The sequence below is a fragment of the Plasmodium yoelii genome (assembly GCF_900002385.2).
Source record: "Plasmodium yoelii strain 17X genome assembly, chromosome: 10".
Taxonomy (NCBI): Eukaryota; Apicomplexa; class Aconoidasida; order Haemosporida; family Plasmodiidae; genus Plasmodium; species Plasmodium yoelii.
In genome coordinates, this window is record NC_036182.2 from 2048008 (window position 1) to 2065729 (window position 17722).

Here is a 17722-nt window from a genome sequence, read left to right on the forward strand (position 1 = left end):
ATAGAATTTTTAATAAATTATCTGAATGTATATACATCGATAAATATAGCAGTAGAATACATAAAACCAAAATGAGCTATGAAAACATTTAACAAATATTTATCTAAATATATATATTAAAAGAGCAAATATATCTTATCTCTTCCCACCAAAGAGTAATATACTTAGTTTTATATTATACTTTAAAACTCCCAGCAATACTTATTTATATTTTAATGTTTAATATTAATAGAAAGGCATAATAAATGTTTAACATTTACTATGTATTATTTTAAAAATAATATAGATTCAAAGATTTATTTAAGCTTATAAATACGGGTTCAGTGCTAATTGTTGTTTTAAAGAATGGAAAAGATGGGAAAATATATTATAAAATTAGTCAACAGATAATACTTCTAAATTGGGATATGTAGGAATAAAAATAAAGTTATTTAACGCATTAAAATTGTTTTTTAATTTATATATGTTAAATATAAATAATATAAATTTATATAATTTGCATAGAAAATGGAACATGTAACATAATTTGAAAATACTATAATTTTAATAAAACCTGGTATATAGTATTAGAAACAAGTGTATAATTATTTAAAATGTTTTAAAAAATGACTATTTATATACTTTTAAACATTATAGTAATAATGGATTTCTTAATTGTTTCGATTTTTTCAGTATATTCATTTTGAGACACCATTTATTAAAACAAAAGATATGATGTTGTTTATTTTCTATGTTAAAGCATGTGTATAAGATGATATATTTTTAATTCATTACAATCTCATTTAAATTTTATTATAGAATTATACGGAAAGATATTAAGAATAATAATTTATGCACAAATTTATATACAAATAACCATAATTTATGGGAATTTAACTAAGTTCCATAAAAATATTATATTGTTCCATATTACCTTTAAATTAATAATAAAAATGATAGGAATTTATTTAAACACAAATGATTTTATATTAGACTTCAATTATTTTGTCATTTATTAAGCGTAAAATATATAAAACAATATTATGTTACATAATTTACATATTATAAACAAAATAAAATCACAATGGATTATGACCTGGTATCTGCATTTTTTAATAAAATTTGCTTTTCTTTGTATTTGTCGATATTATATAATCTATAAATTTCATTAACATATATTTTTATTATACTTATATAAATGCTTTCTTAGTGTAAAAATTTCTCTACAGTAATTGAAAATTATCCCGACAAAATAGACGATTCTGAAGAATATGATATTTATGATATACCAGATATTGATGAATATTGCCCTGATGGAGAATCAGGGGAAGGAAAATGTAACACTAAGCTCGATAAAATAAATGCTGTATGCTTATGGTTGCTCAATAGTAATATTGCTTATAAGGTTAATTATTCAAGTAAAGAAAAGGTTAAATCGTTTATTATATACATTATGATATGGTTAAGTTATATGTTAAACCTAAAGAAAGATGGCAAAATCACCGCATTAAAAGATTTTTATACTAATCATATAGAAAATAATCCGAATTATGCTAATTGTAAAAGTGATGGTAAAGATTGTAATAGTACATTAAAAGATAATCTGGGATATAATAATTTTAAGGAAATCATATTTAAAAATATGGATTTTTCGAATATTAATATTGAAGATATATCTAAATTTTATGAAGCATTTAAATTATTATGTAAATTACATACTGAATATGATGAAGACAATCTAAAATGCACGGAATATTTGGGATATGCAAATGACATTGTTGGCAAATTTAATGAACTTAATAGAAATTCTAGCATTAGTGGAGACAGTTCATATAGTCAAGTATGGTCTACTTTATCAACTGATTATGAAAATTTTAAAAAGGAATATAATGTTAATTGTGAGGGTATTCCATTGTTTCCATCGATAAAAACAACACAACACGTACAAAGTTATGAAGATCATTCTGAACATGATTCTGTACAAAATTATGGTGTTACATCATCAAGCTTGTCGATAGTAAAAAAATTAATTCTAGCTTTATCAATATTCAGTGCAATAACAATCTTTTTGGGAATTTTTTATAAGGTAAATAATAAGAAATTTAAAAATTATTTTCATTAAATATATGCAAACGTTAACAAAAAAATCGTACACTTCTTAACATTTTATATTAGGGTTCGTTATTTGTATTACGGAAAAGAGCTCAAAAACAACATTTAAGAGAAAAGCTAAAAAATATAAAGAAGAGAATGAATCATTAATATATGATTCGAAGAGTGATAATTTAGGAATAATAATAATGATTTATATATGTTAACAAACTGTCTATTTCGAAGTTATTTTTGGTCATAATTTGTTCACAATTTTTATATAGTTTTTATGTTGTGGGACAGGGTTGAGTTTGTGTTTATAGAACCCATATTCGGGTTAAGTGTTATATTGCATTTAATTTGAATAATTTTATAATATTTATTAGTTTAAGGAATTGTTTTAAAGGTTTAGGGTTATATTGAATTATATATATATATATCATAAAATGGTCATGTTATGAATATTTTTATTTAACGAAACTGCTTATTTTTATTCTCCATTTATGTTATATTTTATTTTTTCTATTAATGGATATGAAATAGTTTTTTAAAGCAAAGAATGTTTTAGTTGGTTTATTATAATGTCCATATATATGTGTATAAAATATATTGGCAATATGCTTTAAATAGCAATATAAAAAGTTATTACGTATAACGTAAGATTTGCATTGAATCATTCTGATCACTTCATTAATTCAATTACAATAATGGTATTAAGATCAAATATCACTTACAAATAAATAATAAGTGATGATAGTATTTGGAATAAATAATCGTTTAAATATATGGGATATCCCCCCAAATTTTAGTTTATAGATGATGTCCATGTTTGTAAACAAAAAAAGGTGATAAGTATTAAATAAAAGATCTTCATAAGTAATAACAGTTTTATTTGTATTATTCAAAAAATTAATACATATAGATGCATTATAATATTAAAAGGGATAAACAAATTATATACAAAGAAAAAGATATTCTCAAATCAAAAGATCATTTTATGATGGTAATTTAAAGCGGCCATTATGCATGGAAATAAATCTTCTAGTGTTATGGTGATGAAAAATATATGTTTATTTATGAAGTGAGAAATAATCTAAAGGTTTTCGACAATGCATGTTTATTAAATGGAACCATGTTCATCAACCTAAGAAAAAAAACATAAATGGATGAATATATAAAATGTTTAAATTTTGTGGGAATTATAAATATGTACATTTATTAAAAACTATATATTTTTTAACAATTGTTGAAATAAATTAGTATATTATTAAAATCTGTATACTGCTCATAGATTCGATATAGATGATATAAATACGGTCCTTTCTTTTTTCAACAATGTATCCAATTAAGTTAACAAACGTTTTTTTTATTTTTCCATTTCTAATATCATCTTCAGAATCAATTTCAGCTTCGAATAAATTTGCATTTTCTATTATTTTGTTTTCAAAATATTTTTTATTTTTACGGTTGTGGTCAATTATATTTGCTGAAGCCATGACAATTATAGTTTTTTTTTCTGATATCTACAAAATTAATAAAAATGTATTTGAATAATATGAGAATTACTATTTATAACGAAATAAAAGTAGAAAGTTTTGCTTACTTTAAATTTTGCAGCTAAAGCATAAAAATATTTACGGCGAGACCACGGCCATCTTCTGGAACGTTGTTGTATCATTACTAAATTTGGACTGTACACACGGACAATTTTTTCTAAAAAACATATTATAAAATTGCATAGATATAATTAAAATATCATGATTTTGAAGATATGGGAAAGAATAAATAATAACAATAATATGTTAATTCGACTAATTATTTATGTTTTGTATACTTTTAACAGAGGAATTATTTATATATTGGTCACTATCGGGATCCCATAACTCGTTTAGTATTTCATTATACTAATGGAAGCAAAGAGAAATATATGTATATAAATTATAATCATTTTTTAATTTCAATTTGGTTTATAACATTTGATGTTGTTCGTTAATTGATACCTTATTCGGACCATTAATTATATATTCAGCTTTTATAATTTTTGTATTATCTCGATGTTTTTTTTTATAAAAAACTATATTCTTAGAATGGTTTGCACAACACCTTTTATAACCTTTACTTGTAGCATGATGTTCTAATTGTTTTAAAGCGGCATTCATAAATTTGCACGCATTTATAGTTTCTTCGATATCGGTATATAATAGGTGTTTGTTTTTTTGATATATTTCTTTTGTATTATCATTGCTAAAAATGAACATATTTTTAATGTGTACAAAAATAAAATTATTGTATTTATAACATTTCTGCAAAGACATACATTTAATATTTTCACAATGAAATATATAATATATATATTGTAGTATTTTCTTACACAGGATACGATTTTTTTGATTCGGATTTTGCATCTTTTTTTGGAACAAGCTCAGTTGCAAGGGTTTTATTATTCACATATAGGGGTATGATTAAAAGAAAAAAAGCAATTTGAATATAAAACTTATTCATTTGGGAACTTTACAAACAAAATATATATTATTATTTTTTTTAATTAAAAATTAATAATTCGAAAATCTGGAGATGTGTAATTAAAATTGAAGCAAAGAATTTTCTCCAATAAAGTATAAAAACTATTATTTAAACGGTAAATGTGTTCTTTTATCAGATTTATAAGTTTAATATATTTTTTATTTAAATAATTCAACCACAAAACGACATCAATAACGGAAGTTTTCATAAATAATGAATATCAAAAATAACTTTAATTATATAAATGATATGTTTAATATATGGCATTATGAATACACAAATTTTATATTTTTATAATTTATCAAACTAAATTTAAAGTTTATAAAGCAGTTCATTACGTATGGAAATACACATATACTTACATTAGTAAATAAAAGATCATAGTAATATTATATTAATTAATTTAGTATGAGAAATGCAGTTAATTCTCTATATTACTAATACTACTATAATAACAACATTTTTTACTTCATAATGATAAAATTTATATTATGGTAATTACACATTTGTGATTTTTTATCACTTTTAATACAAATTTTACTAAATAAGACTTTTCTAGCAAAATTGTTAATTTTATAAAAATTATTTATTGGTATTAATATTGATGGCTATGCTTTTTGTAAATGAATACAAATTATAATTTTCCTTTTAATAATAAAACAAAGTATAAAGTTAAAAAAAATACAAATAAAATATGAAGTAAAATATGAAATAAAACGTGAAATAAAATATGAAATAAAATAATGAAACATAAAGTTGTAAAGTCAAGAAATATATAATGTAATTAATTTGTTTTTTAATTATAATATTCTTAATGGGTGGGTGTTAATTTTTTATGGGTCAAGGTTATGTTTGTGATTGATGTTTGATGATTGATTGTTTGTGGTTCTGGGATATTGTAATTACATTTTTTATAATTAAATTTTTTATAATTACATTTTTTATAATTAATTTTTTTATAATTAAATATATTTATGATTGCGTATGCTAAATCTGGAGATGATGTGTAAATATACAACGAAAAAAGGGGTAGTGTGGTTAATATGAAATAGGTAATTAATATGAAATAGGTGGTTAATATGAAATAGGTAATTAATATGAAATAGGTGGTTAATATGAAATAGGTAATTAATATGAAATAGGTAATTAATATGAAATAGGTGGTTAATATGAAATAGGTGATCAATATGAAATAGGTGATAATATTTGTTTGATAAAGTATAATATATAGATTTAAAATGATTAAAATAATATATTAGATATACAAATATTGGTTATATATGACAATTGCCTATTATATAAAACTTGTTAATGAGGGGCTATATTGAATTATCCACATTATAATATACAATGGATTTGTTTGTTCGATGAAAAATTTTATTTAGTAAAAGTTATTTTGATTTAAATTATATTACGGGAATATATGTTGTAATAATAGGATTATATGTGAGGGTGGGTATGAATTATAAGATGATTCATTTGTAACAATTGTCTACAATATAATATACCTTCATATTAATATGTGTGTTTTTAAGATTAATTAAACAGATCACTAATATATAATAGGTAGTGATAAAATATCGACCGAAGTCCAACAACACAACGATATCTATAAAAGACGTTTTATGCATCTAACATTTTTAATAATAAAATAAAAATCGAACTATATATACAATATTTTTTAAGTTTTAATTGTAGCTACTATTCTTTCGTATTAATAGAAGTTGCATTATATACGTTAATTTATTTATCATAAGGTATACTAACATATTAATACTATTAATTTTTAAACTTTATATTTTGAGGTATATATAAATTGGGAATATATTATAAATAGTAAATTGAAAAAATATAAGTATATAATAAAATTTATGTTATAGTTTGTTCTAATAATTATAAATAATATGATATATAGAATATCGCTATTGTTCTAATATAGTAAAATATTATACCAATTACTAATATTGAAAAATGTTAAATTTTGGAAACATATACAATTATATATTAATGCAAAGTATACAGCAAAAGTATGTAATAATTAATTTGAAATAATATTTTTATTAGGTTATTATATACATACAAATTCACAAATATATAATTTAAATATATTGTTATTGCGAAATAATATGTTCCAAAATAGTTAATTTAAAACAACAAAATACGGAAATATTCTACATTGGTTTAAAGGATTATTATTGAGTGCACTAATTGTTCCGTTGTACTATGTAGTTACATAGCAGTGACAATAACAATAGTAATAACAATAGATAAAGTATTAAATACGAAAAATCATTAAATCCATTTGATACACTATATGGATATAAATTCATTATATATATTATTAAGGTGTTATCAGATTAAATTGTATGTATACAAGATCAAATGAAATATTATAACATTTATTTAAGTATGCTTTAATGTGATAACATTAGACTACCAATACCAAGCAAAATAATATTAATAATTATATACTTTTACATTATAGAACTAAATATAGTTTATTATAAAATATAAAAGGAAACTATATATTTATAAAAGTAATAATTATAAGTTATTTTTAATTTATACATGAATTAAAAACTTTAATAGTAGAAAATATAAGAAATAATTAAACTGTGTAGAATAGGTAAATCTTTATGGCTACATCCTTGTCTTAAAAAAGCATAAATCCCTTATCTCTCCTATCTAAAAGGACAATATAATAACTCATAGTTTTCTATTACACTTAAATTTCATCAATACTTATTTATGTGTTATATATTTAACATTTACTAAGTATTATTTTAAAAACTACCTACATATAAAAACTTATTTAAGCTTATAAATACGGGTTCAGTGCTAATTTCCGCTTTAACGGTGGAAAAATATGGAAAACATTATAAAATTACTAAATAAAGAATACTTCTAAATTGGAATATGTAGGAATAAAAATAAAGTTATAGAACTCATTAAAATGAATTATGAATTTATATACATTCATTAAAAAGAATATAAATTTATATAATTTGCATATAGATGTAAGTAAAATAACTTAATTTGAAAATACTATAATTTTAATAAAACAGTGGTTTATTGTATTAGAACTAAGTATGTAAATATTTAATATATTTAAAAAAATGACTATTTATGTACTTTAAGGATTATAGTAATAATATAATTATTATTTTTTTAGATTTATAAAGCATTTAATTTTTTGAAGGACAATCATCAAAATATAAGATATAAATATATTCCTTTTCTATGTTCAAACATACTTTAAATTCTTTATAGAAGGACATATATTTTTATAATAAAGATATACCAGATGTTAGTAAGAATATCATTTTTTGTATAAAATTCATTACATATATATTTAATAAAAATTGTATTAAGCAACTCTCTATTTAAGGTAACTTAGCTAATTAGCATAAACACTAATAAAACCTTTTTTTAGTAATAACATTATTTTATTATTCTATATTAATTTAATTATTGAAAAACATATAATATATTTAACTACAGACAATTGTCATATATATGGTTATATTATTCCTGTCACATATTGTGGGTAACGTATATAAAACAGCATGATTTTACTCAACTTACAAATCTAAAATGAAATTTCATCACAATGGATAAAGAAGTGGTATATGCATTTTTTAATAATAATAGTTTCCTTTACATTTTTTTATATTGTATTACATATAAATATCATTAAACTTTATTTTAATAATTATCGTTTTTATTAATTGTTTTTAACTGCTTTCTTAGTGTGAAAGGTTCAAGAATGTAAGGGGATGGTTATCCCATGAATTGATTGTAGGAAATATTACAAATATTGATGGAAATTTGAAAAAATATTGTGGTAATGGATCATGTGATGATCCTTTCGGAAAAATTAATGCTGGATGTTTATATTTGTTTGATGAGTTCTTTGCGGGTTTTAAACAGTTTACTTCTGTTGCAAAAAGAAAGATTAATATTGTTGATTACATTTTGATATGGTTAGGGTATATGTTAAACCTTAACAAAATTAATGAAAACGGCACTATAGACCTTTTTTATGAAACATATATAAATAATGATGATACAGATAATAAGTATAATCAGGAAATAGATGATGTTGCTGCTTATACTAGTTATAAGGATCTTATAGATAAAAAAGAAAAATTGATGAGTATTGATATTAATGATATGTCTAAATTTTATGATGCATTTATATTATTATGTGACATGTATATTAAGCTTGAAAAAAACTCAAATTGCGATAATTATTTAGAAAAAGCTAAAAAATTTGCTGAAGCATATGATGTACTTAATGAAGATTATTATAATGGTGAAGGCAGCCCCTATAATCAATTATTATCTACATTATCAAATGATTATTGTAATTTAAAAAATAAATGTAATCAATTTCCAACTCTTCCAACATATTCACGAAAATTCGTAATAAAAAGGACACTAATTCCAATTGCATTTATGATTGTTGCATTATCAATTTTCTTGGGAATTGAATATAAGGTAAATAATAAATCAATTAAACAATATATTCATCACTGATTAATTTGTGAATATAAATAAATTATACATTTTTTAAAATTTTTATATTAGTATTCGTCACTTGGATTTCGGAAACGATCTCAAAAACAATGTTTAAGAGAAAAAATAAAAAATATAATGAAGAAAATGATTCATTAATATATGATTCGAATATTAATAATGATTAATATATGTTAATAAGTTGTCTATTGGGAAGTAATTTTTGTATAATTTTTATATAGTTTTTATGTTGTGGAACCCATATTCGGGTTAGGGATAAGTATTACATTGCATTTAATTTTTTGTAATTTGAACACTAATTAAATATATGTACCATCCCGTATTCTTAATCAAGAGATGATGCCCAAATATTCACCCCCAAATGGGGATAAGCTAATATAAATGGGGTTGTATAATATTTTTTCATAAGTTATAATATATATAATTAAGTGTTCATATCGATTTAATGTGATAAGAATAAAATGTCTATATTGCATATATTAATTCATATTATGATATATCATAATTATTTATTATATAAAGCTTGTTAATCATAATTATAAAGAATTATGCATATCATAATATATTTCTTTATTTAACAAAAATTTTATTAAGTAGAACTTATAACTTGTATCATATTTATTTTAATTCAAATCGTATTTTTATAACCGAAAGTATAATAATATTATTATCAAAGTATAATTATAATTCGATTCATATTAATGATTATATTTTTAATGTTAATTAAGCACACTACTAATGTATAATAGATATTCATAAAATATAGATGCATGGGATATCGATCGAGAATCGACAATACAACATTATCTATAAAATATTATTATGCTTCTAAGATTTTTTTAATTTTTAATTGTAGTTACTATTATCTTCTTGTATTAATAGAAGTTGCTTCATACGCTTTAATTTATTTATTATAAGGTATAATAATAGATTAATCACTATTAATTTGTAAACTTTATAGTTTTGAGGTATAAATAATTATATTTTAAAATAGTTAAAAAATAAAATATAAATATATTAATAAAGTTTAATATTATAGATATGATGCATTATTATACCCCTATAAATATAATATAATAAATTACTCTACTAGTAACTAATATTGAAATATTGTTTTATTGTGAAACCTTCATATAATTAAATATTAATTTTATCGAAAAGACATAATAATACATTATATATTTGTTAATGATCCAATTTGGAAATTTTAGTTTTATATTCTAAAAATATGGATTAATGGAGAAAGGGTTAATTACTTAATTAATATTAAATATCATTTTATTATTCAATATTATATTATCATAGTTTTTTGTAGAATTAATAAAATATAGAATTTTTAACAAATTAGTTGAATGTATTTACATTGATAACTATACAATAAAATGTATAAAATAAAATGAATTATGTAGAACATTTAATGAATATTTTCTAAATTTATATATTAAAATAGCAATATATCTTATCTCTCTCCTCTTAAAGGACAATATAACAACCTAATTAAACATAGTTTTCTATTATACTTTAAAATATTATTAATATATATTTATATTTTAATATTTGCTAAGTATTATTTTAAAAATATATGCATTCAAAGACTTATTTAAGCTTATAGGTACGGGTTCAGTGCTAATTGTTGTTTTAAAGAATGGAAAATATGCATAAAATAGTTTATAAAATTGCACAATAAGATATACTTCTAAATTGAAGTATATAGGAATAAAAATAAAGTTATCGAACTCATTAAAATGGATTATGAATTTATCTACATTCATTAAAAACAATATAAATTTATATAATTTACATAGAGATGTAAGTAACATAACTTAATTTGAAAACATTATAATTTTAATAAAGCATTGTATATAGTATTAGAAGCAAATATATAAAAGTTTAATATATTTAATGGATTATAGTAATAATATAATTTTTAATTTTTTATATTGTGCAGTATTTGAGTTTTATGACGTTGTTTGTGTTCTATATTAAAGCATATGTATATATTTTTTAAATTCATTATAAAAGTATATTATTTTTATAATAAAGTTATACCATATTTTATTAATAATAATAATTTTTGTATAAAATGCATCATATATACATATGGAAAAGGTGTATTAAGAAACCCTATATTTAAGGTAATTTAGCTAATTGCCATAAAATAAGTATAATATGGTTTTAGTAATACTACTGTATTATTATTTTATATTAATTTAATTATTGAAAAACTTATAATATATTTAACTACAGACAGCTGTTATATATAGGGTTAAAGTATTAGCGTCATATATTGGGGACAGCATATATAAAACAGCATGATTTTACTCAATTTACAAATCAAAAATAAAACTCCATTATAATGAATAAGGAAGTGGTATATGCATTTTTTTAATAATAATAATAATAATAATTTTCTTTACATTTTATGATATTGTATTACATATAAGTATCATTAAACTTTATTTTAATAAAATTTTTAATAATTCGCGTTTTTATTAATTGTTTTTAAATGTTTTCATAGTGCAAAAGGTTCCAGAATGTAAGGGACTTGCTTTCCGATGAATTGACCAGTAGTGGAAGCTATAATTTTAAAGATGGTGAACTTTTAAATAATTATTGTGATAGTAATCAATGTCAAAGTGAGTTCGATAGAATAAGTGCTGGATGTTTATATTTGTTGTATCAATTCTATAATGATGATGGTATGTTCCCCTCTCCTAAAAATAGTAACCCCTATATTGTTGATTACATTCTGATATGGTTAAGTTATATGTTAAACCTGTACAAAACTAATGAATACGACAGTATAAAGAATTTTTATAATGATTACATAAAGAATGGTCATAATTATAACAAGGAAACAAATGAGTTAATTGGTTATTTGAATTATAAGGGTCTTATAGATGCAAGAAATAATTTGTTGTATATGGATAGTAATATTGTATCTGAATTTTATGAAGCATTTAAATTATTATGTAACATGTATAATGAACTTGATGATGAAAAAATAAAATGCAAGAAATATTTGGAAGATAATAATGAATTTGATAAAAAATATAAAGAACTTAACCAAAATACTAGTATTACTAAAAATGATTCATATAATAAACTATTGTCCACTTTATTAATTGATTATAATGATTTTAAAAAAGTATGTAACGATACTTCATCCTCCACATCGAAAGAAACAGAACACACTCCTGGAAAAACTCTTGGACAAGATTATGGACTATATTCTGGACAAGAATCTGGACAAGAATCTGGACATGAATCTGAACTATATTCTGGATTAGAATCTGGACCGAATTTTGAATCGATTTCTGAAGCTACATCATCAAGTTCGTCGATAACAAGCAAATTAATTCCAGTTTTATTGATACTTGGTGCAATACCAATTTTTTTGGGAATTGCTTATAAGGTAAATAATAAGGAATTAAATAATTTTCATTATATATATGCAAACATTAAACAAATTATATGTTTTTTAAAATTTTATATTAGTATTCATTATTTGGATTTCGGAAAAGAGTTCAAAAACATTTAAGAGAAAAGCTAAAAAAATAAAGAAGAAAATGGATCATTAATATGGGATTCAAATAGTGACTATTTCAGGAATAGTAATAATGATTAATATATTTTAAGAAACTGTCTATTTGAAAATAATTTTTTACCATAATTTTTGAACATAATTATTGGGTCTATAATAATAATTAAATAATATAACCAATAATATATAATGTTATATATGTATAGTTATAACATTTTTATACTGTTTTTGTATAATTTTTATATAATTTTTATGTTGTGGGTCAGGGTTGTGTTTGTCTTTGGGGGCCCCGTATTTAGGTTAAGTGTTACATAGCATTTAATTTTGAATATTTTTTTATAATTTGATAACATTTATTAGTTTAAAGAATTGTTTTAAATATATATAGGAAATAAATTATTAAAAATATGTATAGGATAGGTTATAATTATTAAGATTCATATTAAGTCTAAATATGTAAGAGAAAAAATAAGGATGAATATTACTCTGAAAAGGAACGAGTAAAGTAATATATTTTGACAAACTATAAGAATTGAATTTTGTGTTAATATAACTTATGGTAAATCCGATGAATTATTTACTTTTTGTATTTTATTGTTAATTTTGTGTTAATGGTTTATGGGTGAATCGGTCGAATATTGGAATAGATATAGAAAGATTATTCCAAAGTATTGATTTGATCCAAAAAGTAAACGTTGATTTAAATATTAACAATGCATAATATAATAAAATGGGGGAGATGGAATGGAATTGGAAGAAAATAATTTATTATGATTTCCTTCCTCAGTAACACCTGAACCGAATGATAAATGGAGTGATGAAAGAATGAATTTGAATGGAATAAAGTATAAAGTGGCATTTGGAGAAAATATATATAAGTGAAATAAGTTACGTTAAAAGTATATTTATTTTAAGATCCATTATTTTAGGAATTATGTATAAGATCATGTGGAATTAGTATAATATTTAAAAAATATTTATCCACTGGAAAATATTATACATTTTTGTGATTTTTACATTAGTGTTTATGTTAATATTTATGAGTTGGGGGAGAAGCGGAAGTAAGAAAAAAGGATGAAAAATGTTATAAATCGAGTCGATAAGAAACTGGGATTATTAATATATACAAACTTATTCAGGTCGATCATGTACCATTTATTAATTTATTTTTTTTGTTTATAAAAGTAAGATTCTTTGGAATGATAAATTTAATTAACTTATATTTAAGTCAAATTTAAAATGTATATAATTAAAGAATACTAAATAAACTGGATTTCAGTTATTAGTACAAATAATTATGGGTTTAATATGTGTGAGGAATATTGAGGTTGATTTAGCCTATTTTTATAAAAAAATATATTCTATATTTTTTATGAGGAAATGGTCTATGATAACTAATGTGGTATATTTATAAAAATAATGACAAAATAATGTTTAACTATTAAATATACTATAATATGTGTTTAATGAATAGGATAAAATAAAGGATTTCTTATTAATTGTATTTGATTTTCTGATTTGATATATGCATTGTGATTTATAGGAGGTATACTTGGAAATATGAATATTTTACATTATTTGAATATAAAAAATATATTTGATGTTGTATATTCTGAGATATATTTATAAATAAAATGGTTCCATGGTAATATATAAAAAAATATATTTTTACAAAAAAATGGGAAAATAAAGTGGAGAATATTATTAATATTTAGAATTGGAGAAATAATAAGAAAGCATTTAAATGTAAATAAGAATGATGTTTTGTTAATTATTTTTCATATTTCCATATATTGATTTACAATATATATGTATCTAATATGTTATTATTTTAATTGATATTTATTAGTTTCTCATATGTAAGGAATAATGGAAATATATAAGTTCATAAAATATTAGGACCATATCACTAAATATGCTAATGTATTATAAATTGTATTAAAAAATGATTTGTATAACAAATTTTCAAAAAATAAATTTTAGGGAAAATAGTTGTATATATATATAATAAAAGTATAAAAAATGGTGTATTTTTTGAGAAAAAAATAACATAATAATATGTATATCGATAAATACTTTTAATGAATATAACGATGTTTATAACAACGGTTGCATAATTCTGTTGGAAATTGAAAAAATTAATAAATGAAATAAATTGGATAGTTTTTTTATAGATATATTTATTGATAAATTTAAGAAGAAAAAAGTAGTAAATATTACTATTTTGTGAATAAATATGAAGTTACCATCATTATTTCAAACTAATTTATTATTTCAATTATTTAATAAATAAAGATAAAAATGAGAGTGAATATTTTAAAATACGTTCTTTTTTCAATTGTTATTTGTTCTTTTGAATATGGGGAAAATGTAAGTTACAGATTATTTTCTTTTATTATTAATATTTCATTATAGTTTTCGTACCTATTGTTTTACATTAACCTTATATTATTGTTTGATGTATTGGTAAAGGGTTCAGGGTTCAGGGTTCAGGGTTCAGGGTTTAGGGTTTAGGGTTCAGGGTTTAGGGTTCAGGGTTCAGGTTTAGGGTTTAGGGTTCAGGGTTCAGGGTTTAGGGTTTAGGGTTTAGGGTTCAGGGTTTAGGGTTTAGGGTTCTGGGTTCAGGGTTCAGGGTTCAGGGTTCAGGGTTTAGGGTTCAGGGTTTAGGGTTCAGGGTTCAGGGTTCAGGGTTCAGGTTTTAGGGTTTAGGGTTCAGGGTTTAGGGTTCAGGGTTCAGGGTTCAGGGTTTAGGGTTCAGGGTTTAGCAGGGTTCAGGGTTTAGGGTTCAGGGTTTAGGGTTCAGGGTTCAGGGTTCAGGGTTCAGGGTTCAGGGTTCAGGGTTTAGGGTTTAGGGTTCAGGGTTTAGGGTTTAGGGTTCAGGGTTCAGGGTTCAGGGTTCAGGGTTTAGGGTTCAGGGTTCAGGGTTCAGGGTTCAGGGTTCAGGGTTCAGGGTTTAGGGTTCAGGGTTCAGGGTTTAGGGGTTTAGGGTTCAGGGTTTAGGGTTTAGGGTTCAGGGTTCAGGGTTCAGGGTTCAGGGTTTAGGGTTCAGGGTTTTAGGGTTAGGGTTCAGGGTTCAGGGTTTAGGGTTCAGGGTTTAGGGTTCAGGGTTCAGGGTTCAGGGTTCAGGGTTTAGGGTTCAGGGTTAGGGTTCAGGGTTTAGGGTTCAGGGTTTAGGGTTCAGGGTTCAGGGTTCAGGGTTTAGGGTTCAGGGTTAGGGTTCAGGGTTCAGGGTTTAGGGTTCAGGGTTCAGGGTTTAGGGTTCAGGGTTTAGGGTTCAGGGTTCAGGGTTTAGGGTTCAGGGTTTAGGGTTCAGGGTTTAGGGTTCAGGGTTCAGGGTTAGGGTTAGGGTTCAGGGTTTAGGGTTAGGGTTCAGGGTTCAGGGTTTAGGGTTCAGGGTTTAGGGTTCAGGGTTAGGGTTCAGGGTTTAGGGTTCAGGGTTTAGGGTTCAGGGTTCAGGGTTTAGGGTTCAGGGTTTAGGGTTCAGGGTTTAGGGTTCAGGGTTCAGGGTTTAGGGTTCAGGGTTCAGGGTTTAGGGTTCAGGGTTCAGGGTTTAGGGTTCAGGGTTTAGGGTTCAGGGTTCAGGGTTTAGGGTTCAGGGTTCAGGGTTTAGGGTTCAGGGTTCAGGGTTCAGGGTTCAGGGTTTAGGGTTCAGGGTTCAGGGTTCAGGGTTCAGGGTTTAGGGTTCAGGGTTAGGGTTCAGGGTTCAGGGTTCAGGGTTTAGGGTTCAGGGTTTAGGGTTCAGGGTTTAGGGTTCAGGGTTTAGGGTTCAGGGTTCAGGGTTCAGGGTTTAGGGTTCAGGGTTCAGGGTTCAGGGTTAGGGTTCAGGGTTCAGGGTTCAGGGTTTAGGGTTCAGGGTTTAGGGTTCAGGGTTAGGGTTCAGGGTTTAGGGTTCAGGGTTTAGGGTTCAGGGTTCAGGGTTCAGGGTTTAGGGTTCAGGGTTTAGGGTTCAGGGTTCAGGGTTAGGGTTCAGGGTTCAGGGTTTAGGGTTCAGGGTTTAGGGTTCAGGGTTCAGGGTTCAGGGTTTAGGGTTCAGGGTTTAGGGTTCAGGGTTCAGGGTTTAGGGTTCAGGGTTCAGGGTTTAGGGTTCAGGGTTTAGGGTTCAGGGTTTAGGGTTCAGGGTTCAGGGTTCAGGGTTCAGGGTTTAGGGTTCAGGGTTCAGGGTTCAGGGTTAGGGTTCAGGGTTTAGGGTTCAGGGTTCAGGGTTTAGGGTTAGGGTTTAGGGTTCAGGGTTCAGGGTTTCAGGGTTCAGGGTTTAGGGTTAGGGTTCAGGGTTTAGGGTTCAGGGTTCAGGGTTCAGGGTTCAGGGTTAGGGTTTAGGGTTCAGGGTTTAGGGTTCAGGGTTTAGGGTTCAGGGTTCAGGGTTTAGGGTTCAGGGTTCAGGGTTTAGGGTTAGGGTTCAGGGTTCAGGGTTTAGGGTTCAGGGTTAGGGTTCAGGGTTCAGGGTTCAGGGTTCAGGGTTTAGGGTTCAGGGTTCAGGGTTAGGGTTCAGGGTTCAGGGTTTAGGGTTCAGGGTTCAGGGTTTAGGGTTTAGGGTTCAGGGTTTAGGGTTTAGGGTTCAGGGTTCAGGGTTTAGGGTTCAGGGTTTAGGGTTCAGGGTTAGGGTTCAGGGTTAGGGTTCAGGGTTCAGGGTTTAGGGTTCAGGGTTTAGGGTTTAGGGTTAGGGTTCAGGGTTTAGGGTTCAGGGTTCAGGGTTCAGGGTTCAGGGTTCAGGGTTCAGGGTTCAGGGTTTAGGGTTCAGGGTTCAGGGTTCAGGGTTTAGGGTTCAGGGTTCAGGGTTCAGGGTTAGGTTAGGGTTCAGGGTTTAGGGTTCAGGGTTCAGGGTTCAGGGTTTAGGGTTCAGGGTTCAGGGTTTAGGGTTCAGGGTTCAGGGTTCAGGGTTTAGGGTTCAGGGTTCAGGGTTCAGGGTTCAGGGTTTAGGGTTCAGGGTTCAGGGTTTAGGGTTCAGGGTTTAGGGTTCAGGGTTCAGGGTTTTTAGGGTTCAGGGTTCAGGGTTTAGGGTTCAGGGTTCAGGGTTGGGTTCAGGGTTCAGGGTTCAGGGTTTCAGGG

At 25.5% G+C, this 17722-nt stretch overlaps 4 protein-coding genes across 4 annotated transcripts; 3 read left to right on the forward strand and 1 right to left on the reverse strand.

Moving 5' to 3' along the window:
* Positions 1-1063: 1063 nt before the first annotated feature.
* PY17X_1051201 (PIR protein) lies at positions 1064-2241 on the forward strand (the record flags this gene model as incomplete). Its single annotated transcript, XM_022954986.1, has 3 exons — positions 1064-1078; positions 1190-2065; positions 2155-2241. The coding sequence occupies 3 exons, from the start codon at positions 1064-1066 to the stop codon at positions 2239-2241; spliced, it is 978 nt and encodes a 325-aa protein (XP_022810712.1).
* Positions 2242-3190: 949 nt separating this feature from the next.
* Positions 3191-4572, reverse strand: PY17X_1051301 (fam-a protein; the record flags this gene model as incomplete). Its single annotated transcript, XM_034637586.1, has 6 exons — positions 3191-3214; positions 3405-3593; positions 3674-3783; positions 3905-3974; positions 4071-4314; positions 4442-4572. The coding sequence occupies 6 exons, from the start codon at positions 4570-4572 to the stop codon at positions 3191-3193; spliced, it is 768 nt and encodes a 255-aa protein (XP_034493535.1).
* Positions 4573-8203: 3631 nt separating this feature from the next.
* Positions 8204-9270, forward strand: PY17X_1051401 (PIR protein; the record flags this gene model as incomplete). Its single annotated transcript, XM_022954938.2, has 3 exons — positions 8204-8218; positions 8344-9093; positions 9184-9270. The coding sequence occupies 3 exons, from the start codon at positions 8204-8206 to the stop codon at positions 9268-9270; spliced, it is 852 nt and encodes a 283-aa protein (XP_022810705.2).
* Positions 9271-11488: 2218 nt separating this feature from the next.
* Positions 11489-12693, forward strand: PY17X_1051501 (uncharacterized protein; the record flags this gene model as incomplete). Its single annotated transcript, XM_724958.2, has 3 exons — positions 11489-11503; positions 11651-12547; positions 12631-12693. 3 exons carry the CDS (start codon positions 11489-11491, stop codon positions 12691-12693), a joined length of 975 nt encoding a protein of 324 aa, XP_730051.2.
* Positions 12694-17722: the final 5029 nt, after the last annotated feature.